This window comes from Haplochromis burtoni, unplaced genomic scaffold (assembly GCF_018398535.1).
Source record: "Haplochromis burtoni strain Fernald_Lab_line unplaced genomic scaffold, NCSU_Asbu1 Contig_348, whole genome shotgun sequence".
Classification (NCBI taxonomy): Eukaryota; Metazoa; Chordata; class Actinopteri; order Cichliformes; family Cichlidae; genus Haplochromis; species Haplochromis burtoni.
This window is the reverse complement of record NW_024582709.1, coordinates 577,635-601,533: the sequence shown is the minus strand read 5'-3', so window position 1 is coordinate 601,533 and position 23,899 is coordinate 577,635. Positions and strand designations below refer to the sequence as shown.

At 38.6% G+C, this 23,899-nt stretch overlaps 2 protein-coding genes across 3 annotated transcripts; both read left to right on the top strand.

The window, feature by feature from the left end:
* The first annotated feature begins 1,186 nt into the window (after positions 1-1,186).
* On the top strand, positions 1,187-19,473 carry LOC102307178 (CD209 antigen-like protein A). 2 transcript variants are annotated; one of them, XM_014340231.2, is made up of 6 exons: positions 1,187-2,635; positions 4,478-4,567; positions 4,750-4,836; positions 4,934-5,076; positions 5,179-5,279; positions 17,226-19,473. In XM_014340231.2, the coding sequence occupies exons 1-6, from the start codon at positions 2,599-2,601 to the stop codon at positions 17,335-17,337; spliced, it is 570 nt and encodes a 189-aa protein (XP_014195717.1). In that variant the 5' UTR covers positions 1,187-2,598; the 3' UTR covers positions 17,338-19,473. The 2 variants fall into 2 exon arrangements, with proteins under 2 accessions (XP_014195717.1, XP_005942827.1); XM_005942765.2 differs by lacking the exon at positions 17,226-19,473 and adding an exon at positions 5,443-6,389.
* On the top strand, positions 19,357-23,520 carry LOC102306775 (C-type lectin domain family 4 member M). Its single transcript, XM_005942764.3, has 6 exons — positions 19,357-19,473; positions 19,726-19,815; positions 20,240-20,302; positions 20,428-20,570; positions 20,671-20,771; positions 22,195-23,520. The coding sequence occupies exons 1-6, from the start codon at positions 19,437-19,439 to the stop codon at positions 22,340-22,342; spliced, it is 582 nt and encodes a 193-aa protein (XP_005942826.1). The 5' UTR covers positions 19,357-19,436; the 3' UTR covers positions 22,343-23,520.
* Positions 23,521-23,899: the final 379 nt, after the last annotated feature.

The following is a 23,899-nucleotide window of genomic DNA, read 5'->3' as shown; positions in this document are numbered from 1 at the left end:
GTGAGAGCGTTTCAGTAGTGTGTGTGAGAGCGTTTTCAGTAGTGTGTGTGAGAGCGTTTCAGTAGTGTGTGTGAGAGCGTTTCAGTAGTGTGTATGAGAGCGTTTCAGTAGTGTGTTGTGAGAGCGTTTCAGTTGTGTGTGTGAGAGTTTCAGTAGTGTGTGTGAGAGCGTTTCAGTAGTGTGTGTGAGAGTGTTTCAGTAGTGTGTGTGAGAGCGTTTCAGTAGTGTGTGTGAGAGCGTTTCAGTAGTGTGTGTGAGAGCGTTTCAGTAGTGTGTGTGAGAGCGTTTCAGTAGTGTGTGAGAGCATTTCAGTAGTGTGTGTGAGACATAAAATTTCAGTAGTGTGTGTGAGAGCATTTCAGTAGTGTGTGTGAGAGCATTTCAGTAGTGTGTGTGAGAGTTTCAGTAGTGTGTGTGAGAGCGTTTCAGTAGTGTGTGTGAGTGTTTCAGTAGTGTGTGAGAGCGTTTCAGTGTGTGTGTGAGAGCATTTCAGTAGTGTGTGTGAGAGCTTTTCAGTTGTGTGTGAGAGCGTTTCAGTAGTGTGTGTGAGAGCATTTCAGTAGTGTGTGTGAGAGCATTTCAGTAGTGTTTCAGTAGTGTGTGAGAGCGTTTCAGTAGTGTGTGTGAGAGCATTTCAGTAGTGTGTGTGAGAGCGATTTCAGTAGTGTGTGTGAGAGCGTTTCAGTAGTGCGTGTGAGAGCGTTTCAGTAGTGCGTGTGAGAGCGTTTCAGTAGTGCGTGTGAGAGCGTTTCAGTAGTGCCTGTGAGAGCGTTTCAGTAGTGCGTGTGAGAGCGTTTCAGTAGTGTGTGTGAGAGCGTTTCAGTAGTGTGTGTGAGAGCGTTTCAGTAGTGTGTGTGAGACATAAAATTTCAGTAGTGTGTGTGAGAGCGTTTCAGTAGTGTGTGTAGGGATAAATTTCATAGTGTGTGTGAGAGCGTTTCAGTAGTGTGTGTGAGAGCGTTCAGTAGTGTGTGTGAGAGCGTTTCAGTAGTGTGTGTGAGAGCGTTTCAGTAGTGTGTGTGAGATCGTTTCAGTAGTGTGTGTGAGAGCATTTCAGTAGTGTGTGTGAGAGCGAATTTCAGTAGTGTGTGTGAGAGATTTTCAGTAGTGTGTGTGAGAGCGTTTCAGTAGTGTGTGTGAGAGCGTTTCAGTAATAATGTCCCTCACGCACCTCATACTCTGAAAACAGCGGTCGATGTAATCTTGGAGAGCGTCTAAACTCTCCCCGTTGTCCTCCAGGGTGTTAGAGATGGTAAAACAGATGTTGTTAGTTATATGACAATTGATTAGTATATTTGGTAATACTGAAGCTTGAAAAACCTTTGTTAAATTCTACGCTACCATTTGCTTTTTCTCCGCCAAAATCTCCGCTGACCCTGAATTGGGACACAGCCTCAGAGTGTCTGTGTTTCGTGAGCTGAGTAGTTTCCATTTTAAACTTAATTTCAGTTGTGTTGTATCTTCTGTTTTTGGGAGAGCTCAGCAATAAGGAAGCCCCAAACGCAATTTCATTGTTCTTGACAATGACAATAAAATAAATACTATACTATACTATACAATAAAGCCGTTTTTGGACTTAACTTTGTGCTTTTGGAGTCCTGCGTTTGGGTCCTAACCTGCCTGCCACACAGCAGATTGTGACAGTTACAGCTGTCTCATGCTGCCACAAAATGCCATTAGTTTTCAAATATGTCTGACTGCTCTGACTTTTTGTTCATCGATTTATTTATTTTTTTGATGAACAAATCATTTCTTGAAAAAGTCTTGATTTTATTTTGACAAAAAACATACACAACAGTTCAATAATACAATATCTGGTTATGTTTAATGCTCTACAGTAAAATATATTCTTAACAGCCATACACAGCATTACACCAAACAGTCATATGTATGTTTTACAACCAGAAACAAATGAATCATGATGCATTAAGCCATACTGATGAAATAGTGGAATCGGGTAGTAACAACAGAGCAGAGGAATCAGAGGCCTGGCTGTGTGTTAGCTTAACTGGGTTCAAAGGTCAGTACTCAGGCACACACTTAATCTTCTTGGGTCCTTAACACAGTACCTGCTTGCAAAACAGGTGAGTTAATGCCAAGACAACTTCCAAGTGTGCCTTGCCAGGAGGGCAGAGAGGTACTGACGAGGACCCAGCCCTGAAATGAAGAAGCAAAAGAGGGAGAGACAGAAAAGGCAGGTCAGAGCAGGGGTGTCAAACATATGGCCCGCGAGCCGGATTAGGCCCACAAACAGGATTTTTTTTGTTTTTTAAAAAAAGGTATTATCCAGCCCGTGAGATAATCTTGTAAAGTTTAAATTTGGGAATAGATTTTCCTCCATGTGGCCCCTGAGCTAAAATGAGTTTGACACCTCTTGCATAGAGGAACCAGCGACCATGACAAAAACTGACTCAACTGACAAACCTCAACTTAAGAAAGAAAGACAGCACAGCAGGAAGCTGTGTGCTTAAAACTACAGAAGTTGTCAAAAACAGAAGAAAGCTAGATAAGGAAGTTATGGATTAGTTCGGTATTTTCTCACTATATGCCTTTGCCATACCACAGCAAAATAAGTTTGTTCTTAAATACGAATCTGACATGGATTGTGAAAATGGAGCTGATACTTCGACCAGTAGTAAGTAATTCAATTTATTTAGAAGGTTTTCATGCTGTCTGTTAGTGTCATATGATTTATTGTAGCCCTGAGTATGAGTTTGTATTGAAAACCCCACCTTGTTAGATTTTCTTGGAATCAGGTGGAAGATTTTTGTTTTTAACAAACGATTAGGGAATAAACTGCATTCAAAGTATTTTTTCAAACACTAACGCAATTAAATTTAATTTAATGAATTTATTTAATAATTATAAAATATTGAATAGTTTCTTCTTTTAAAGAACTAAGTATCAGTGCTTCCTTCTTCTAAATTCAGCTAAAACTTAGGTTATTGTACTCTTCCGAAAAATTCTTAGAAATATGGTCTCTAACCTATGAAAGAGGATTCGGGCCACCGGGGGGAAAGTTGCGAGTCTTTTTTTCTGTTTTTTCTAGAATAATGAGGAAAAAAAGGCATAATTCTGAAGTTTTTCTCAGAATTTGGAAAAGAAAAATAAAAAAGATATGCCCACTTTTTTTTTCCGGTGTCCCTAATCATCTTCCATACTAAAAAGATTCTTACTCTGGATGGCATTATCTTGGCCTCCAGGAACACTGTGAAGAACCTTGGAGTCATTTTTGTCCTTCAGTACAGGTATTAAACAAATGTGTAGGGCTGCTTTCTTCCGTTTGCCTAATATCTCTAAAATTAGAAACATCTGGTCTCAGAGTGACACTGAAAAACTAGTTCATGCATTTACTACTTCTAGGCTGGACTACTGTAGTTCATTATTAACAGGATGTCCTGTAAACTTCCTGAAAAGCTTTCAGTTGATCATCCAAATGCTGCAGCAAGAGTACTGACAGGGACTAGAAAGAGAGAGCATATTTCTCATATATTGGCTTCTCGTCATTGGCTCCCTGTTTATTCCAGAATCTAATTCAAAATCCTTCTCCTCACATACACAGTCTTAAATAATCAGATAATCAGATAATAATAGATAGTGTCATATGACCCATTAGAGCTCTTCAGTCTCAGACTGCAGGCTTACTTGTTGTTCCTAGAATATTGAAAAGTAGAATGGGAGGGAGAGCCTTCATTTTCCAGGCCCCTCTTCACTGGAACCAGCTTCCAGTTTGGATTCAGGAGACAGACACTATCTCTGCTTTTAAAATTAGGCTTAAAACTTTCCTTTTTGATAAAGCATATAGTTAGGGCTGGATTGTTGGGCACCAGGTATGCTCAGGCAAATGTTAAATACAGTCCAGGTGTCTTCAGCGGCCTCTACTGACAAACCAGGAAATAGACAGAGTCAATATTTCGGCCCGCTGGTCTCCTCCCTACAAGCCCCAGCTGTCAGCGTCCTTATTGACTTCCCCACCCTGCCCCCTGTGTTTCAGAATAACTGGTGTCACAACTGGTGATGTTCAATAACATGTGTCGTAGACTTACTTTTTGGAAGCCGCTACTGACAAACCAGGAAATGAACGCAGTCAATATTTCATCTTTAAATATACATTTATGAGATGGTGTTTTTAGCCTGTGCTCTGTGCAATCTTTATGGTTTAGCACACCAGCTAATGCTCTTTTATCAGTCTGCTAATACACATCTGGTAAGAGATACAGATGCATAAAAAGTCACACCAAATGATTCCTGAACAGTTCTTACCCTACAAATGTAACCACACTGAATTCAAAAACCACTAAACCCATTTGTACTTCCTCTTTATTTATCCCTCAATACATTTGTTTATTCTCCTGTTGGTGTTTATAGTATTATTATTATGCATGAGTCCATATCCTGGCAGTGCAGCATAATTTTCATTGTACATTCTTAATGACAATAAATGTAATTTTCTTATCTGTTTGATTCCTGCACACAGAAAGAAAACTCTGCAGACTGGTTGCTTTGAGCTTTGCACTTCTGTGTATTCTTCAAGCTACACTCAACATTTCACTGCGGCTGGCTTTTTGTGAGTCAATTTACATTTTCTTTGTAATGTGACCATAAATTCACCATCTGAATAATATAAGAACAGAATGACAGAGAATTACCGTTACAGTTTGAAGAATTGCAATGAATTTAACTTGAATCAGGTTCATTCATGTGGCACTCTGGTGGTGTAGTTACTTAAGGAAATGTTTGCTCTTACAGACAGTTCTGATACAACAACAACACCAGATTGTGAGGCCATTATTAAAAACTTGACTAAAGAAGAAGACATTAAAATGAATGAATTAGGTGAGTGTAACGCTAAACAGTATTATCATTATTAACATTGCTGTTTGTTATTTTCTTGAGCATAATTTTGAAGGTTCAGTTTTACTGTCCTTTGCAGCTTGCTATATCCAACAAGGATGGATATACTTCAAACACAGTTTATATTACGTTTCATCTACTAAAAACACCTGGAATGACAGCAGAGAGGACTGTCTGCAGAGAGGGGCAGACTTGGTGATTATCAACAGCAGAGAGGAACAGGTACAGTATATAGGAGCAAAATCTGTTTCTGAGACACAAAGACAAAAGTGTAAAACTCAGATGTATTTAATGTTATTGTTTATTTCTTTTTCTGTGAATAAGAACTTCATAAGAGAGTTTAAAAAACGGACATGGATTGGACTGACTGACACCGAAAAAGAACAGACATGGAAATGGGTGGATGGGACTACACCTACCATCAGGTTTCACACTTTATGTTTGTTGCATGACTCTTTAATAAATTATTATTGGTAACTTGCATTTTAAGATAAAGTGTAGGTGTAAAGTTTTGTTTGTTAGATCAGTATACCATGACTTCAGAGTCAGTATAAAATGGTTAGTCTTTTTTTCTGTTTTTGTGTTCAGCTTCTGGGACATCGGCGAGCCTAACAGTCTTATTGTAGATGAAGATTGTGGAGAAATCTATTTCTATGAAAGAGAAAACTCCTGGAATGATACACCGTGTGACACAAAAAAAGTCTGGATTTGTGAAAGAAAAATGTAGAGATAATTAAACCACCAGAAAATAATAAGATGTAAAATCATGACAAATGGCCTGCATTTGTATAGCGCTTTTCTAGTCCCTAAGGACCCCAAAGCGATTCACACTACATTCAGTCATTCACCCATTCACACACACATTCACACACTGGCGATGGCAAGCTACATTGTAGCCACAGCTGCCCTGGGGCGCACTGACAGAGGCGAGGCTGCCAAATATATATAGTCATATAATATCACCATTCATTTCAGGTAGTCAGCTGATTTTAAGTGAAAGCAGAGAGGCAGAATAAAAGACAACTAACATAATACTTTGTTTATAAAGTTGGTGTGCAGGCTGTTGTCTGTATGTCATACATAGAAAAATATTTAAATACTGTTCAAATTATGTGATTATCTTCTTTTTATACATATAAAATATACCTCTGTCCCACTGTGTCTTTGTACAACACATGTACAAAGACTCTTCATACATGTGTTTGCAAATAATATCAAAAATACTTTATTCATTACATTATAACAGCAAGAACTGTTTCTCGAGTTATGTGTGACAACATGAGCCTGGTTACTGGAAAACAAGTAAATGACTTCAATAGTTTGGAAACTAAATGAGAAAAATGCAAATACCCATGTGGAAGATTGTCACAGTTACCATTTTTTAAGGGTGCCAGAAAAAAACCTAATTATTTGTAGAAAGAATGATGTGAGGTTGTCTGACTGCTTGTATTCAGTGCCATTTTGTTATTACCACATATACTTCATTAAAAGGCCTGGAATCGCTTTTTCTTATTAAAAAACCCATTGCCATTTTACATGCAACATCTGTTTATGTTTAATGATCTACAGAATTATGAAAACAGCACACATAGCATTACAACAGGTAATCATGTACAGGTACTCAGAATTCTCACAGCCAGAAGGCATGCATGTGGTTACGTTAATTAGGTTGGTGATTCTAAATGTAAATAAGTACAAGCGAGCATATTCTTAGTATGGATGTAAGCCTTTATCGTTTGTTTGTTTGTTTGTTTGTTCATTTATTTCAAACATGCAAACAATATACAGGTAGATTTAATAAAGAAGATAAGAGAGAGAAAAAAATACTAAACAAAAGTCAATACATTTCAATATTGCTACCGTTCTGATTCACATGTTGAAAGGGAGTGGGAAGAAGTACATACTTATTTAATCCCACCCCTTTGCCATAAGTTATCAGTTAATATTTAGTCAGCTTCCTTACTGATATAATCTGTAATAAAAATAGTGAACAGATTTCTGATATAATATATACTATAATATCACATCATGATTTTTTTAAAAATAGATATTCACTTAATTTCAATATTTCCCTTGTCTTTATAGTTCGAGAATATCACATTTTTATATCTCCTTTTGAACTGTTTTATGTTTGGACATTGCTTTAATTCCATATTCAAACTGTTCCACAGTTTCACTCCATGCACAGTAACACAAAAGCTTTTTCTTGTAGTACGCACCTTCCCTGTTTTGAAGTTACAAAAACCCCTTAAATTATAACTTCTTTCAAAAAGGCATACTCTGAATATTACCTGGCAGTTCTTTATTTTTTGCTTTGAATAGAATTTATGCTGTTTGGAATTTCACTAGATCGACAATTTTCAATATTTCAGACTGCAAAAATCGTGAGTTTGTATGTTCCCTATAACCTGCACTGTGGATGATTCGAACTGCTTTTTTTGAAGAGTAAAAAGTGAAAGCAATGTGGTTTTATATTTGTTGCCCCAGACTTCTGCACAATAGCTTATGTATGGTGAAATCAGTGAACAGTAGAGAATATGAAGTGATGTTCTGTCTAATACCTGCTTTGCCTTGTTTAGTATTGCAATGCTTTGTGATACTTTGGAATGAATGTATCTTACGTGAGGCCTCCAGTTAAGTTTTTCATCTATTATTACCCCCAGAAATTTTTTTTCACTGACTCTTTCAATATCAACACCATTTATTTGAATCTTAGCATTTGTATTTAAACTACTATTTCCAAATGATATAAGTTTAGATTTATTCAAATTTAATGATAATTTGTTTTTATCAAGCCAGAACTTCACTTTACTTATTTCATTAGTCATATCCTCCAATAAATTCTGCACATCATCACCAGAGCAGAAGATGTTTGTATCGTCAGCAAAGAGTATTAATACTTTGGACACTTTACACCACAAGCAATGTCCATACATAAGGAGAATGAATGGATGAAGGGCATCTGGTATATTCATTGCTCACTTCTAAGTACACCTCTGATGTTGACATCTGTACTGTTTGTGCCACATCATCACTTCTAGAACTGGTTGTTCTTTATCCTAAAGATAGTCTTAGGGTGTATGTTTGTCATGTCAAGTTTCAGATCTCAACATCACTGATGCTGAAATCTGCAACTTGACCATTACTTGCACCATTATTTAAACACTGAATTGTCCAAAAGTGTTCAAAAAGTGATAACTGTAATCATAAGTCAAATAAACTGCCATTGTTACATCCTTTTGAGTGTAGTATTGTTGGCAACAGTAGGAAGGAAAAATTCCCTTTTAACAGGAAAAAACCTCCAACAGTACCAGGCTCAGGGAGGGGCGACCATCTGCCGCCACCAGTTGGGGTGAGGGGAGAAAAACAGGACAAAATACTTGCTCTGAAAGAGAGCCAGAGATTAATAATAACTAATAATTAAATACAGAGAAGTGTATAAACACATAGTGGGTTGGAAAAGTGACTAAAGAAGAAACACTAAATGCATCATGGGAATTCCCCTGCAGCCTACACCTATTGCAGCATAACTAAGGTAGGATTCAGGGTCACCTGATCCAGCCCTTACTATATGCTTTAGCAAAAAGTAAAGTTTAAAGCCTAATCTAAAAAGTAGAGATAGTGTCTGTCTCCTGAATCCAAACTGGAAGCTGGTTCCACAGAAAGGGGGCCTGAAAATCAAAAGCTCTCCCTCCCATTCTACTTTTAAAAACTCTAGGAACAACAAGTAGGCCTAAAGTCTGACAGTGAAGTGCTCTAATAGCGTGACATGTTACTATAAGGTCATTAAGATAAGATGAGCCCTGATTATAAAAGACCTTGTACGTGAGGAACAGGATTTTGAATTTGATTCTGGATTTAACAGGGAGCCAATGAAGGGAAGCCAACACAGGATAAATATGCTCTCTCTTTCTATTCTCGGTCAGTACTCTTGCTGCAGCAGTTTGGATCAAATCAAACACTTTTCAGGAAGTTTATAGGACATCCTGATAATGATGAATTACAGTAGTCGAACATAGAAGAAGTAAATGCATGAACCAGTTTTTCGGTGTCACTCTGAGACAGGATGTTTCTAATTTTATAGATATTGTGCAAATGGAAGAAAGAGCCCTACATATTTGTTGAATGACTCCAAAATTCCTCACAGTGTTAATGGGAAAAACAAAGATATATTTAAATACAAAGATTGTTTTTAATACTTGGATGAAGAAACTTTGCAGCCATGAGTAAATAAACAACCCGGTTACTTATCGTCTTCAGCTTCCAACAGCTATGAAGGTCCATCCCATTTTTCACATGAAGGAGATTGTCCTGGCCTGGCTTTTTATAGCAGATAACCTTAAAAATATTCTGCAATTTTGCATAGTTTTAAGAAGTTTAAATGTCTTCAGTATTGAACAGCAGAAATTAGTCTTTCTTGTCCGAGGTCATTAAGTAAAAAAAGAAAAAAAAGACAGCGACCAACAGTGCTGTAAATAACGGTAGACTGGTGGATAATAAGCGAATGGATAATGCAGAAAACAGATTTGAGATGGGAAACTGTTCTTGAAGTACACAGAGAGCAAGAGCTGTGCATGAAGGGTGATTTTTATTGTGGTGGAGGCAAAACAGCAAAAGTAAGAGGGAACTCATGACGATGTTTATCAAATGTGAAGAGTAGTTTGCTGCTGATTCAGTGAATTTTGGTTGGAGAGAGACAAAACCTGCAGCTCAGAATCTAGTGTAAAAAAACACATAAACACAGCACGGACCCGACGTATCAGAATCAGTGAGCTGTCGGCTTTCAGCCCCAAAAGCCATGTACGTGCCGCCGGGTGAGAAAGCCGAGAAAGAGAAAGCTGATTCTGATGCGTTGGGTCCGCGCTCTGTGTTTACGTCTTTGTGTGGAATCCGTGTACCTGCTCTCATTTACTGTTTGGTGGTTGTTGAAAAAGTTTTCTGAGCTTTAACCTGAGATTATGGCGTTTCTGGCAAAACACATTTATGTTTAAAAGTCGATTCAGGATTTAACTAATCGATATCGCTTTATTCAAGCTACTCTTTCCCTCCGCCCGCCCTGCACTTTCAAATGTACACACGGACTACATGAATATCTAGACCACGACCACTCAGAGAGCGCCCGCCCCTGACTGTCTCTGATTGGTTTAGACCACAACAGGGGCACAATGTGTGTCTGCTGTTGACCACACGGAAACTTTCAGAGTTGCAGATATTTTTTATTTTATTTATTTTTTGCTACCCGAACAGTTGGTCGCACCGGTGCGACATACGATTTTTTTTAGTCGCACCATTGAAAAAGCCTTGTATATTTTTTTTTAATATATAGCGCAAAATCACAACAACGGTCACCTATTGTACAGTAGATCGTACAATAATAGATACAGAGAAAAACCCAACAAGCACTTTGGCGACAGTGGGAAGGAAAAACTCCCTTTTAACAGGAAGAAACCTCCGACAGAACCAGGCTCAGGGAGGGGCGGCCATCTGCTGCGACCGGTTGGGGTTAGAGAAGGAAAACAGTATGAGATGCGTGAGGGACTTTATTACTGAAACGCTCTCACACACACTATTGAAATTTTATCCCTCACACACACTACTGAAACGCTCTCACACACACTACTGAAATTTTATGTCTCACACACACTACTGAAACGCTCTCACACACACTTCTATAGCAGATAACCACCTTAAAAATATTCTGTCGAAGAACAAAAACTGAAGAAAACCATGAATCAACATAAACATTAATGACATAAGAAGACTTTATGGACAGGAGAGGAATTTTATTTTTATTTCAACCTTGTGTTCATTCGAGTCCCATCCACCCATTTCCATGTCCCCTCTGTCTCTGAGTCAGTCAGTCCAATCCACAAACGCTTCTTGAACTGGTTCACAAAGTTCTTTTCCAGAAAGAAAGAAATGAAATATACACATGCAGAACTTAAAGTGATGCATCAGTGTATCCTCTGTTTTAGTCGTTGTTCTACACACATTTGTATTAGGTTTGCACACACACACCTGTTCCTGTTTGGAGTTTGCAAGTGTTTTGGAGTTTGCAAGTGTTTTGGAGTTTGCATGTGTTTTGGAGTTTGCATGTGTTTTGGAGTTTGCAAGTGTTTTGTCTCTAGGGGCCACCGTATTATATTAATTGAAGTGCTTTGAATTTGTACCACTGATTTCTTCTCCCAGTTATGAGCCGCCTTTAAAGGCTCGTTACTTATTTTATGTATGCTACCTATCACAAAGCAAGCACAAATTATTATTCTTACTCTATTAAACTGTAGCTTGCCTCCAGCAGTCTGTGAATCTGAGAGTGAATGAATAATGGATAATGGAATTGTAAAGCGCTTTGGGTGCCTTGAAAAGCGCTATATAAATCCAATCCATTATTCTGTTTTTCTTAAACAGATTGCAGAGAAAATTGGGTGGCCTTCAGTGATAGTTTGTACCAAGTTTCTTCAGAGCAGAAATCCTGGCAAGAAAGCAGACAAGACTGTCTTCAAAAAGGTTCAGACCTGATGATTATTAAGAACCGAGAGGAACAGGTGTGTGTGTGCAAACCTAATACAAATGTGTGTAGAACAAAGACTAAAACAGAGGATTTTTGGATTTTGGATTTTGCAAGTGTTTTGGAGTTTGTACGTGCTTTGTCTCTAGGGGCCACCGTAAATATATACTGCACATATATGTACACATAAGTGCATATATATATATGTACACACACACACACACACACACACACACACACACACAGAAAGAGAGAGAGAGAGCAAAAACCCTGCAAACATAGAGAGAACATGCAAACTCCACACACTCCACACAAACCCAGGATTCTTGCCTCACCATGCTTTTTAAAAAGCTAAATTTGTTAAAATGTTACAGAGCCAAAAATGCTGTTAGAGATAAATCGGCCATCAAGCATTAAGATATAATTACACTGAAGCTTTCTCTGAAGGTCGTCTCTGTTTGTGGTCATGTCTTCCAATCTTTTCTGGAGCTGGTCTCTCTCTTTAACCAGATTGTTTTGACTGGCCTGTAATTGGTCTTGTTTGGTTGTCAAGTTGTTGAAAATGTTCTCTAAATGCTTTCTTTCGCCGGTCACATTGTCAACAGGCTGGTGTAGCACCGCTTTCTCCATTTCCCAATGAGATTTGCTTTGGGTGGCTGTGGTGGACACATCATCATGAAATAAATGCATCACCTTTGAGGATTTTAGCATGCTAATTACATTTCTTTTGTACTCACAAAGACAAACCACATTTATGAGTCCAATCAGGAGGAAAACACACAGCAGACCCAGAAGAATCACAGCAGCTCTGCAGGAACTCTTCTTTACAAATTCAGCACCTGAAGATAGAAGTCAGTATTTGTTATATGTCTAAACATTTTATTATAACACCAATTTGGAGGCTTTGGGGTTAGGGTTTTTCCCGCTGTAAGCATCCACTGGGGTAACGGGGGTGTTGGGGCTTAACAGGTTCTCATTACTTTATTATTATAGCACTATGTCTGTGAAGGTTCTCAGTCATCCAGGTCATTGTAGTCAAAGGAGCTTGCAAATTATAGCACTAGAGAATATAGCACTGGGAATAAGGGAAGGATTATGGATGAGCACCATGATGAAAACTTGTGGCAGTATATATACAGTATTCTGAAAAAGGTCTGTCTCAGACCTGGTCGTTGTCTCGTCGTTACTGTCATAAATGGTAAATGGCCTGTATTTGTATAGCGCTTTTACTAGTCCCTCCTAGGGACCCCAAAGCGCTTTACACACCCAGTCATCCACCCATTCACACACTGGTGGAGGCAAGCTACAGTTGTAGACTGACAGAAGCGAGGCTGCCATATCGCGCCATCGGCCCTTCTGGCCAACACCAGTAGGCGGTAGGTGAAGTGTCTTGCCCAAGGACACAACGACCGAGACTGTCCGAGCCGGGGCTCGAACCGGCAACCTTCCGATTACAAGGCGAACTCCCAACTCTTGAGTCACGGTCGCCCGTGGCCCGTCTACACCTTCTCCATGTCTGTGTCTCATGCTACGTGTTCAGGAGAACTTCTACTTCCCAGTCCTGCTCTCCTAGTCTATGCTTCCTAGATTTAGTTTCTTAAGTTTAGTTAGTTCCAGTTTGAGATTCTTGGTTTGTTTTGGTAAAGTTTACTTCTGACAAAGGATGTTCCAGCAAATAAAGCTGTGCTTTCAGATAACTTCCTGTTTCTCAATCCTGCATTTGAGTCCACATCCTGCCTGCACACAGCGGTAGCCTTGACACATAACACTTGTTTAATCAGCTACTATCTCGCCTATAGACTTTTTAATGTCTACAGTCTCAGATCAACACACTATCAGTGCCCTCCGGCACTATTAGCAGCAGGAGCAGCAGTAACCCCTTAATTGCAACATTGCACCCCATCACGTAAAACATAGGCTACTTTTGTCTGTGAAGGTTCGTCAAGTCATCCAGGACTCCAGACGCTACCCACTCACATCCTGGGCCATCTGACCTCAGGAATTCGCATGATAAGGTGGGGCCAGGTTTCACAATGAACACACCCGAAACTCTGGCTGATTGGGACCCACACCCAGTTTCACACCTTGGCTCAGGCGATTAGAGGATCATCAGGGGGTCCTTTTGTCCCTCTGTGGGGGGTTACTCCCACTAGGTTTATATCTGGGACTCTCCACCATTTGACCTTAGAACTGAAGAAGCTTCTCGGATGAGAGGTGAAACGTCTTCAAGCAACTTAAAGAAGTCCAGACGCTTTTCTTTGCAAGCTCCTTTGAATAGGCTACTTTTGCACATTCAGACGTCTCTGCATGGCCCTGTGCATCAGAGCCACTTCTGCCAACAATTGCCAATTTAGGCCCAGTTACAGACACGTGAGTAGATCACACCCTGTGTCCACGTGGGGTTCGGCCTTGCAAATTCTGGTTGGTTGGTTTTAAAAAATTAGGTGAGGAAAAAAAAATCTACTTTTTCTGTGTTCCAGCCTCAGTAACTTTGACACAGTAACATCTGCTGTAATATTTATCCAATGAAATCTCAGAAGTGTTATTTTGATACCAAGATTGTTTAGATGGGGTTTGTAATTGTAGAGAAATACTCCGTTCATTTTGGTCATGTCTTTTTCGAGCAGGAAATGACAGTGGTATGTGAGATTCGAATGACAACAAGGTTGAAAGGAAAATTAAATTCCTCTCTTGTTCAGAAAGTCTTGTTATGTCATATACATTAACTAGCTTAATTTGATTAATATCTTGGTAATGAAAGTATAAATACTGACTGGACTGTTGAGTTTAACTCTTATAATATTTCCTCTTTTTCAGCTACTGGAATAATGGTGAGCTAAATGATGAGAAAAAAGACAACTGTGGACAGATAGATACTTACAACTCTTACAACAGCTGGAATGATGCATCATCAACATCTGATGATTTATTTTGTTGTCAGTGACACAAATCCTGTAGAGACAAAAAGTATTTGATTGCATTATTATTTCTCTTCTAAACTCCTTCGAGTCAGGCAAATGCCGGCAATGGCGTAAAATTAAACCAACATTGAAACTAATACAAACATTATTAAACAATAAAAACTAAACTGAAAAAAACCCCACTCATTCTGGAAAATCAGCTAAGAGGAAACCAGGATTAAACAAAAATGTATGTCTCAATCAAAATTAACAGCCAAAAAAGATTTCAAAACCACAGTAACTCTCTGAAATTGGTCTTTTGTTTTCTTCAGACAATTTGTATGAAATTCTCTGTTCTATTTTTAGTTTGGTTTATGCACAAAACCTCAGCAACATGTACATTGTAATATCTATAGATATGTTTGTGTTCTTTACCTGAGGGTGTAGGTTGGGTCACGTTGGTTCACATACATGATTTTTATTTGTATTGCAGGTTAAGTTGGGTATTTAAGTCTCTGAGGTGATCAGTGCTTTTTGAGAGTCTCTGAAGTTGTGTGTAGTAGCTCTGACCTATGTAAAAATACAAGCGGTTCTCTATTTAACAGGAAACCGAGGGTCCATTTCCTATACATTTCCTATGCAAACACACACACACACAAAAAAATTCCCCACACACCCCTGCGGGCGGTCTGTCATTCAAGCTCAGGTCTTCTACCACAGGCCTGGGAGCTTGACGGTCCTGCACAGTATCTTAGCTGTTCCTAGGAGTGCGCTCTTCTGGACAGAGATTTTTTTTCCTGGGATCTGCTGGACCCACTCACTTAGCTTGGGAGTCACTGCACCTAGTGCTCCGATTACCACTGGGACCACTGTTACCTTCACCCTCCACATCTTCTCGAGCTCTTCTCTGAGCCCTTGGTATTTCTCGAGCTTCTCGTGTTCCTTCTTCCTAAAGTTACTATCATTCGGAAATGCTCCATCTATCCCTACGGCCATCTTCTTCTGTTTGTCCACCACCTCTGTGTTCAGTTGGTTAGCCATTTAGCCATCACCATTTTGTCCGTCTGTGTCTGGAAGTCCCACAGGATCTTAGCTCGCTTATTATCAGCTTATTATCCCAGCAGGGTACCTGATCACGGGTAGGGCGTAGGTGTTGATACCCCGGATCTTGTTCATACCATTCAGCTGACTCCTCAGGACTTGCCTGACTCTCTGCAGGTACTTGGTGGTTGCAGTTTTCCTGGCAGCCTCTTTGTGGTTCCCATTTGCCTGTGGGATCCCCAGGTACTTGTAGTTGTCCTATATGTCTGAAATACTGCCTTCTGGTAGTTCGATCCCCTCAGTTCTGACTACCTTCCCTCTCTTTGTTATCATCCGACTACATTTCTCCAGTCCGAATGACATTCCGATGTCATTGCTGTATATCCTGGTTGTGTGGATCAGTGAATCGATGTCTCATTTACTCTTGTCAAACAGCTTGATGTCATCCATGTACAGGAGGTGGATGACAACTGTTTCCTTCCGTAGTTGGTATCCGTAGTCGGTATTGTTAATGATCTCACTGAGGGGGTTCAGGCCTATGCAGAACAGCAGTGGGGACAGAGCATCTCCTTGGTAGATCCCGCACTTGATGGTGACTTGTGCTATGGGCTTGGCTTGAAGTTGGCCTCTAGTGTAGTCCTCCACATCCCCATTGAGTTCCCGATGAAGGCTCTTAGGGTCCTGTTGATCTTGTACAGATCTAGGCATTCCAGGATCCAGGTGTGGGGCATTGAGTCATAGGCCTTCTTGTAGAAAATCCAGGCAGAGCACAGGTTGGTCAGCTTGGTCTTGCAGTATCGCCTGATTGCTTGTTCTACCAGCAGCTGGTGTTTTGCACCTCTGGTATTCTTGCCAATCCCTTTCTGTGCCCCACTCATGTATTGAACCATATGTCTGTCCATCTTAGCCGCTATGATGCCTGACAGGAGCTTCCATGTGGTACCGAGGCAGGTTATTGTTTGGTAGTTGGATGGGGCCGGCCCCTTGTGGGGGTCCTTGAGGATCAGGACTGTCCTGCCTTCGGTTTGCCATTCCGGGTGTCTCTCGTCAACTAGTAGCTGGTTCATTTGTGTTGCCAGACGCTCATGGAGTGCAGTCAGCTTCTTCAGCCAGGAGGTGTGAACCATGTCATGGCCTGGTGCTGTCCAACTCTTCATATTGGAGACCCTTGAATGTCTGCCACTGTGATGGTTACTGGACCCTGTTCAGAGAGGTTGCTGTGGTCTGCCCTCAGCCCTCCAATAGGGCTGAGGGCAGACCACAGCATGGTGCTTTTCTCATATTTTTCCCCTGTCACTGAGAGAACTTCATTAAACAATTCAGAGAGTTCACATGGGTCAGACTGACTGACTCAGAAGAAGAGGGGACCTGGAAGTGGGTGAACGGGACTTTACTGAACAGAAGGTTCATAAATTCTCTTTATAATTTAAAGTTATAATCACTAATAATGTGTCAATATTGACCAATCATGACCAGTCATAAAACTGTTCCACAAAGTAGTTGCATTTTGCATAAGTAATGTTGGTCATGTTGTATAAACAGTTTAAAGATGAGTGTAGCTGAAATGCATTCACAAATCAATAAATAAGTTTTTATCATAGTAAGTAATTACTCAACCTTCAGTCAATTGTATTCTGTGATTGAATGTTTCGTGATATGTTGCAGCATCTGCAGGTATACAGAGACTTGAGTTCAGTGTATCGGACAATATCTAAGATTTAAACAGTTAATCATTATCATTATTCATATTTAATCATATCATATTTATTCAATATTTTATCGTTATTTGATTTATTTAGTGGTTACTGTTTTACTGATGCAGGTTGAACTTCAAGCTACAGCTAATTTGAGGACCTCGTTCCTGTTTGTTCATAAGTTGTTGATATGCATCTCTGATTCCTTGTTAAAAGCTGATTCTTTAGTTTCAGATGGCACAATGGAGAGCTCAACAGCTACAATGGCCCAGATGAAGACTTTGGAGAAATGAAGATCGTTAAAGATGAAAACAAATGGAAAAAACTTATGGATCTGTGAAAAGATTGTGGATCTGTAATTGGCTGTCGCACTAGTATTTTAAGCCACAGGGAAAACGGCTTATCATTATGCATGCAAGTTCAAACACACATGGACTTAAACCTTTATTAATGCACAACTAATAACAGAAAATATGTTGCTTTGCCACATGTTTCCTGTTTTTGTGAACATCTCCCTTCACAGCAACCAACAAGAGTTAGCAGCACTGTGAAATTTCTTTTACAAAGAAGGACAAATCAGGGACTTTGCTGTGTATTAATAAATTACTGCAACAGTGAAAACTGCTCAAGTGTGTAAAAAGAAAACTTCTGACTATGTAAAAGTAACAGTCAGCAAATATCCGACTGAACTTTATTTCTCTGTAAGACAGTATTAGCGTACTACTACCTACTAAATAATAACAATTGTAACAATATTTTGTTGCCAAGACAACAATGTGGCAGGCAGAGTACTTTGATGTGTTACTCATCAACTAAACTTCTTGCTGTGGTTAGCACTGTCACCTCAGTTAAATTTGGCAAAGCCGTTCTGAATCAGCCATTTTACTAATAAACTGTATATTACATGAAAAGGACTGGGTTTCAGTTTTCTTATAAAGAACTTTATATTGTATAGCACAAAATTGTCATTCCATTTGATCAGATTTATTGGCAATTTGTTTATAAAAATTAAATATGCTGAAATTTTTTTTAGAGGTGGCTATGTTGTTTAAACATTTTCCTTTTGTTTTAATAATCCTGGATCATTGTGGAACTCAGCAACCTTTGTATGGAAGTGTGATTGGATGCTTGTATGTGTATGTCATATCTTATATATGAATATGAACTCTATGCAGGTCTGTACACCTTATAGACTATAGACTATAGTCTCCACTCACAGGCTGAGGACCGGCTCCCCATAGGACGGTGTGCTGAGCCCCCTCCTGTATTGCCTCTACACCTACGACTGCAGTTTGGCCCACAACAACAACAACCTCATCATCAAGTTTGCTGATGACACCTCGGTAGTCGAACTCATGTCAAGGGGAGAGAAAAAGGGAGACAGAGAGGAAGTCTTAAAGTTGGCAGCATGGTGTTCAGAGAACAACCTGGCACTGAACACCAAGAAAGCCAAAGAGAACATTGTCAACTTCAAGAGGCACAGCACTGACATAGCCCCCTATTCATCAACGGTGACTGTGTGGAGAGGGTCCACACCTTCCGGTTTCTCCATGCACAAAGACGGACAGATGCAAAAATAGTTTCTTCCCAAACGCCATAACCACCCTGAACTCACACATGCACTGACAACACAGTTTCACCCCCCAATCCAAGGACTTTCCTCTATACACAGAATACACATCTACCATCACCACTGTGCAATACTTAATTTACATGCAATGTCCCACACTGTAAATGTATAAGGTTATGTCTTTATTTATTTTTCCCCCCAATTTGTATAATTGTACATTTTATTTATTTATTTTTGAATACTGTTCATATGTAAATAGTCACCCACCTTTTCCCACATGTCTGCATTGAGTATGAGATGCCCTGTATCTTATTGCACATGTGTATAGTGGCAATAAAAGGCATTCTATTCTAAAGCTGGGTCATGTAAAGGACATGGATGCAGAGCTCAGCAGAAAATCTGCAACAGAATTACTGAAAAAGAAAAATTATGGTGTTGCAACACCCCACTCAAGGTCTAGACCTCAACTGGAAAAAAATGCTGTGGTAGAAACTTTACAGAGCTGTGCTGAAATTAATGCCCACAAACCTTAAGGAACTGAAGCCACAGTGTAAAGAAAAGTGGGCCAAAGATCCTCCACAATGATGTGAAAGACTGATAAAGTCCTACAGAGATGTACTACTTTATGTTATTGCGAAAAGCAGATCTAATAGTTACTGAATCAGAGGGTTCATTGGTTTCTGTGGTGGTAAGTAAGCAGGGGCAAATATGTAGCAAAAGGGTCAGTATTTTGAGGAACAGGAGGTTGTTTTTTCAGTGTTAAAAAAGGGAAACAGGAAAAAGAGAAATCAGTTTGTGGATGAGTTCAAAATATCATTATATGAGTACATTCCTTTATTTTATCCTGATAAAATAAAGAACAGCCTGAGATGGACTATGAAAATGTACCTGATACATCAGCAAGAAGTAAGTATCTTAAAGATTGTTTATTTGTTTCATTTCAGCTCTGTGTAAGTATGCGCTCCACCATCGTCCACCATCGTGGGCAGTGTCAGAAACAGGTGAAGGGTTTTGTTCAAAAACAAACAGATCCAACCAACTGTGTGGAGTTTCTTTTCATCTGCTGGCAGTAATATGAAAATACTTTTTAGACATTTGAGTCTTTTTGCTGTTTAATTAAGATGATTTTGTGTTTGTCTATTTGATTTCTGCACACAGAAAGAAAACTCTGCAGACTAGTTGTTCTGAGCTTTGGACTTCTGTTTATTCTTCAAGTTATTCTCAGCATTTCCCTGCGACTGGCTCTTCGTGAGTTCACTTACATTTTATCTGTAATGTAAAATTCATCATTTGAATAGTGTACGAACAGAAGTTAGAAATAATTACCATTACCATCGGAAAAACTGCAACTAACTCCACTTAATTCAAGTTTATTTTTACAGCACTCTATTATAACATCACAGTCTAATTACTTTGTCAGCAGTTTACTTAATGAGGCCAAAACCTCATATTATTATATAAGACTGGAATAATTTATAAAATAATTACAAAACACTTACAGCTGTCTGTCCACTCCTTTAATAAAGAAACGTGGCCCTCTAACACATACTATCATATCACTGTATAATTTCTTCACTACAAACTGCCTTGGCCTCCATCCATCTGTGGAATAACTGAATAAACTAAATATATCTAAATGCATCCGTTAACATAATGTTTTATTTCACATCAGACCAGGCCACGAAAAATGAGACTAAAGAAGAAGAGTCACTGAGGAGGAAGCTGAATATTTTCGGCAAGTATGATGCTGGAAATTAAGAGTCAAATCTTAAATATTAGCCCATTTTACTAATAGTATTATCATTAGTGAAGTAGATGAAACCGTTTTCTTTTATCTTTTTATGTTTACATTTTGAACAGATGTCAATACAGAACAAGGATGGGTATACTTCAGGGGTGATTTTTATTACATTTCTCATATTAAAAAGTCCTGGAGTGACAGCAGAGAGGACTGTTTGCAAAGAGGTGCAGACCTGGTGATTATCAGCAGCACAGAGGAACAGGTACAGACTGTAATTCTGAAATCTGCAAGAGTTGAAACAAAAGTTTAAGAACTGCAAGATTACTAAGATTTATTTTCTTGATTCTTTTACTGGGAACAAGAACTTCATAAGGCTGTTCAGGCGTAACACGTGGATCGGACTGAGTGACACAGAGGAAGAGGGGACGTGGAAGTGGGTGGACGGGAGTTTGCTGAACAGCAGGTCCATACATTTTTAATTTTTAATAATAAATACTGATAATTTATAAATCAATCCTAATCTCAATAAAACTCCACAAAGCAGTAGTAATCACTCATAATAAAATCCTCCATCCATCAGCAGCAGCACTTTATTCATCCTCACTGTGTGTTGTGTAAATATACTTGAAGTAAATGTATTATAGTTCAAAATTGGTATGATATCAAAATATTCTTCTATTAGAATAGAATAGAACAGAACAGAATATATTTGAGTTTCACATGTAAATATAACTAAAATAACAACTATAAAAAAAAACACATAAAAACTTTGTAGACATAAAAAACGAAGACGTAAAGTTGTCATGAATATTTCAATATCCACACAATGTTTATGCTCAAAAAGAAGTAGGATGAAGTTTGTATTTATTTGTTCCCACCTCCTTATTTCAAATTCCATAATTTGCAAATCAGAATTCACAGTTTGGCATATTATCCCACAATATACATGTTTAACTGCATAGAAGTCTACACTCATATAAAATACTCACATAAAAGAATTAAAGTTCAAAAACCAAAACATTTTTACATTTGCCAAACACTCCGTCATTAACACGCCACTAAAGCTGTGTGCTTTGTCCACATAATCTCTTTTATATTTGTTTTTAAACTGAGTTATGTTTGGGCATTGCTTCATATAGAATTACATCGATGTGACAGTTATCTTAATGGAAACTTTAAGTTTGGGTTACTCTCGCCTTGATCTATATAAGATGTCACACTAAAATGTTTTAGATCATCAAACAAATTTAAATTTTAGACAATGATAACACAAGTAAACACAGAATACAGTTTCTAAATGAGGGTGTTTATTAAGGGGGGAAGAATGCCAAACCTACACGGCCCTGTGTGAAAAAGTAATTTCATCCCTGTTTGTGGATAATGGCTCTCACTGTGGTTTGCAAGAGTCTCAAAGCCTTTGTAAACCTTTCCAGACAGATAGCTGTCAGTGACTTTGTTTCTCAGGTGTAACATGTAGGTGGGACAAAATGCAAAACAGGAAACCAGGCAGGGGGTAAACACTTTTTTACACCTCTGTAAGCTATAGGATAAGTACTCACTATTCAGTGGGTGGATATCTGTGACTAAATATCTCTTAATGTGCAGTGGTATCTCATTTTGTGTAACTTGGGTTTTGTAATACGCACACACTTTGTTTTTATCACTATCTGCTTATTACTTTATTCAATTTTATTCAATTTTATTTATATACCACCAAATCACAACAGCAGGTGCATCAATGTGCTTTAGGATTAGGATTAGGGTTAGGATACCGTGTGTGTAGGACTTAAAGTCAGAGCTAATTTGAAGACTTTCTCCTTTGTTTATAAGTTGCTGAAATGCAAATCTTCTTTTCAGCAACTTGGCTGAAAGGCAACTTTCTTTAGTTTCAGATACTGGCGAACCGGGGAGCCCAACAGCCTTGGAGACGAAGACTGTGGCGTGATGGCAGCCAATGACGAAGAAAACTGCTGGAATGATGCAAACTGCAGAGATGAAAACTTTTGGATCTGTGAAAAAAAGGTGGAACAGTGATCAGTAGCAGGAAAATTGTTCCATCACATACAGATGTTAACATGTTTGTCTCGACTGCTGGCTTGCTAGGTTGTGGAAAATCCTTTGAATTGATCATTTGTGAGTCTTTTATATCTGCTTTTAAATTCCTTAGGGAGACCTCTAAAGGGAAGTCTGCAGAGCATGTAGATGAAACCCTATTTATAAATTGCTGTTAAACCTTAAGTTCCTGTTATTATTGTATACTTACTAACACATACATAGAGTTCCACTAGCTGATGCAATTTTTAAAATAATTCAAATGTTGAGAGAATACCAATATAATAGATGAGATTTTCTTTTATATTACATTTAAAGTTCCGAAGTTCTCACTTTGTTGTTTGAATAAACTCAGTTTTCTGGTTTTAACATTTTGTTTAATCAGGGTATGCTGTTGTAGGCTATTAAAGAACACTTCTTTGTTTCTGTTCCATAACAGAAGCTATAAATGCTACTAAGCCATCTTTCACATAACAACGCTAAGCCCTGAGATCATATTACTGTAAATACAACAAGACAAAAGTCTCTGTACAAAAACAAACATCCTTGATTTGTGAGCATTAAGATATTGAAACATATTTTTCTCTCTATCTGCATGTAGCTTAACTGAATTTGAGTGTGTGAAGGAAAACTGTGCATTAAAGTGAACTTCCTTATATTAATGTTTCTCATTTCTGATGCAAAAGAAAAAGCCAAGAATAACAACATATACAAGAGCATTGGTGACTTTTACAAAGTATGCGCGTCAGCAGCCACTTTGTAACTTTGTATCTATCCTACTTGAGCAGTCAAGGCTTTTTGTTCACACACACACACATTCATACAGCTCTTTTTCTGTCGAACCAGTTTCTATTTAACACACATGAAAGCATGTTCCATATCTTGCTCAAGGACACTTTGACATGCAAACTGGAGTAGTTAATCAGAGCAGTTAATCCTGGAATATCTAGGATGGACAAAATTTCACAAACTGACTTGTTGTAATGGTGGCCATCTGGTTACAGCCAGATGGATAAAATCATGCTAAAAAGCCTCTATTGATCATATTAACTATGTATCACTCACACCGGAAAAAGAGAAGTATTGCAACATATTTTTGCATGTGAGATGTACACTTTCAAAACAGGACAGATGTACAGATGATACTCATCCTGTTCCTGTTCAGATGCTGCAATGATAAAAACCTGATGAAGCACGCATTAAAGATGCAATATCTATGACAGCTCTGTAGCGTTCTTATTTAGATATCATGCGCAAGTTCCTAAATGATCTTTAGTCAACACATCTGCTGTTTATTCTTAAGATTTAAAAAAAGAAAAGAAAAAACTTCACACCCAGTACACCTCTCACATCCGAATGAAATGTAACTGACATGAAATTAGAAGTGAGAACTTCTTTCTTTTTATCTTCTTCAGTGTCCCATCCCACAAGACTCAGTTCAACTGTGCGGTATTTACCTTTTGGTGGTTCAGTCTTTAGTTATTTAAAGCAGAATGTAAAGTGTTATGTTAAGGCACTAACATGACACCATTATTTCAT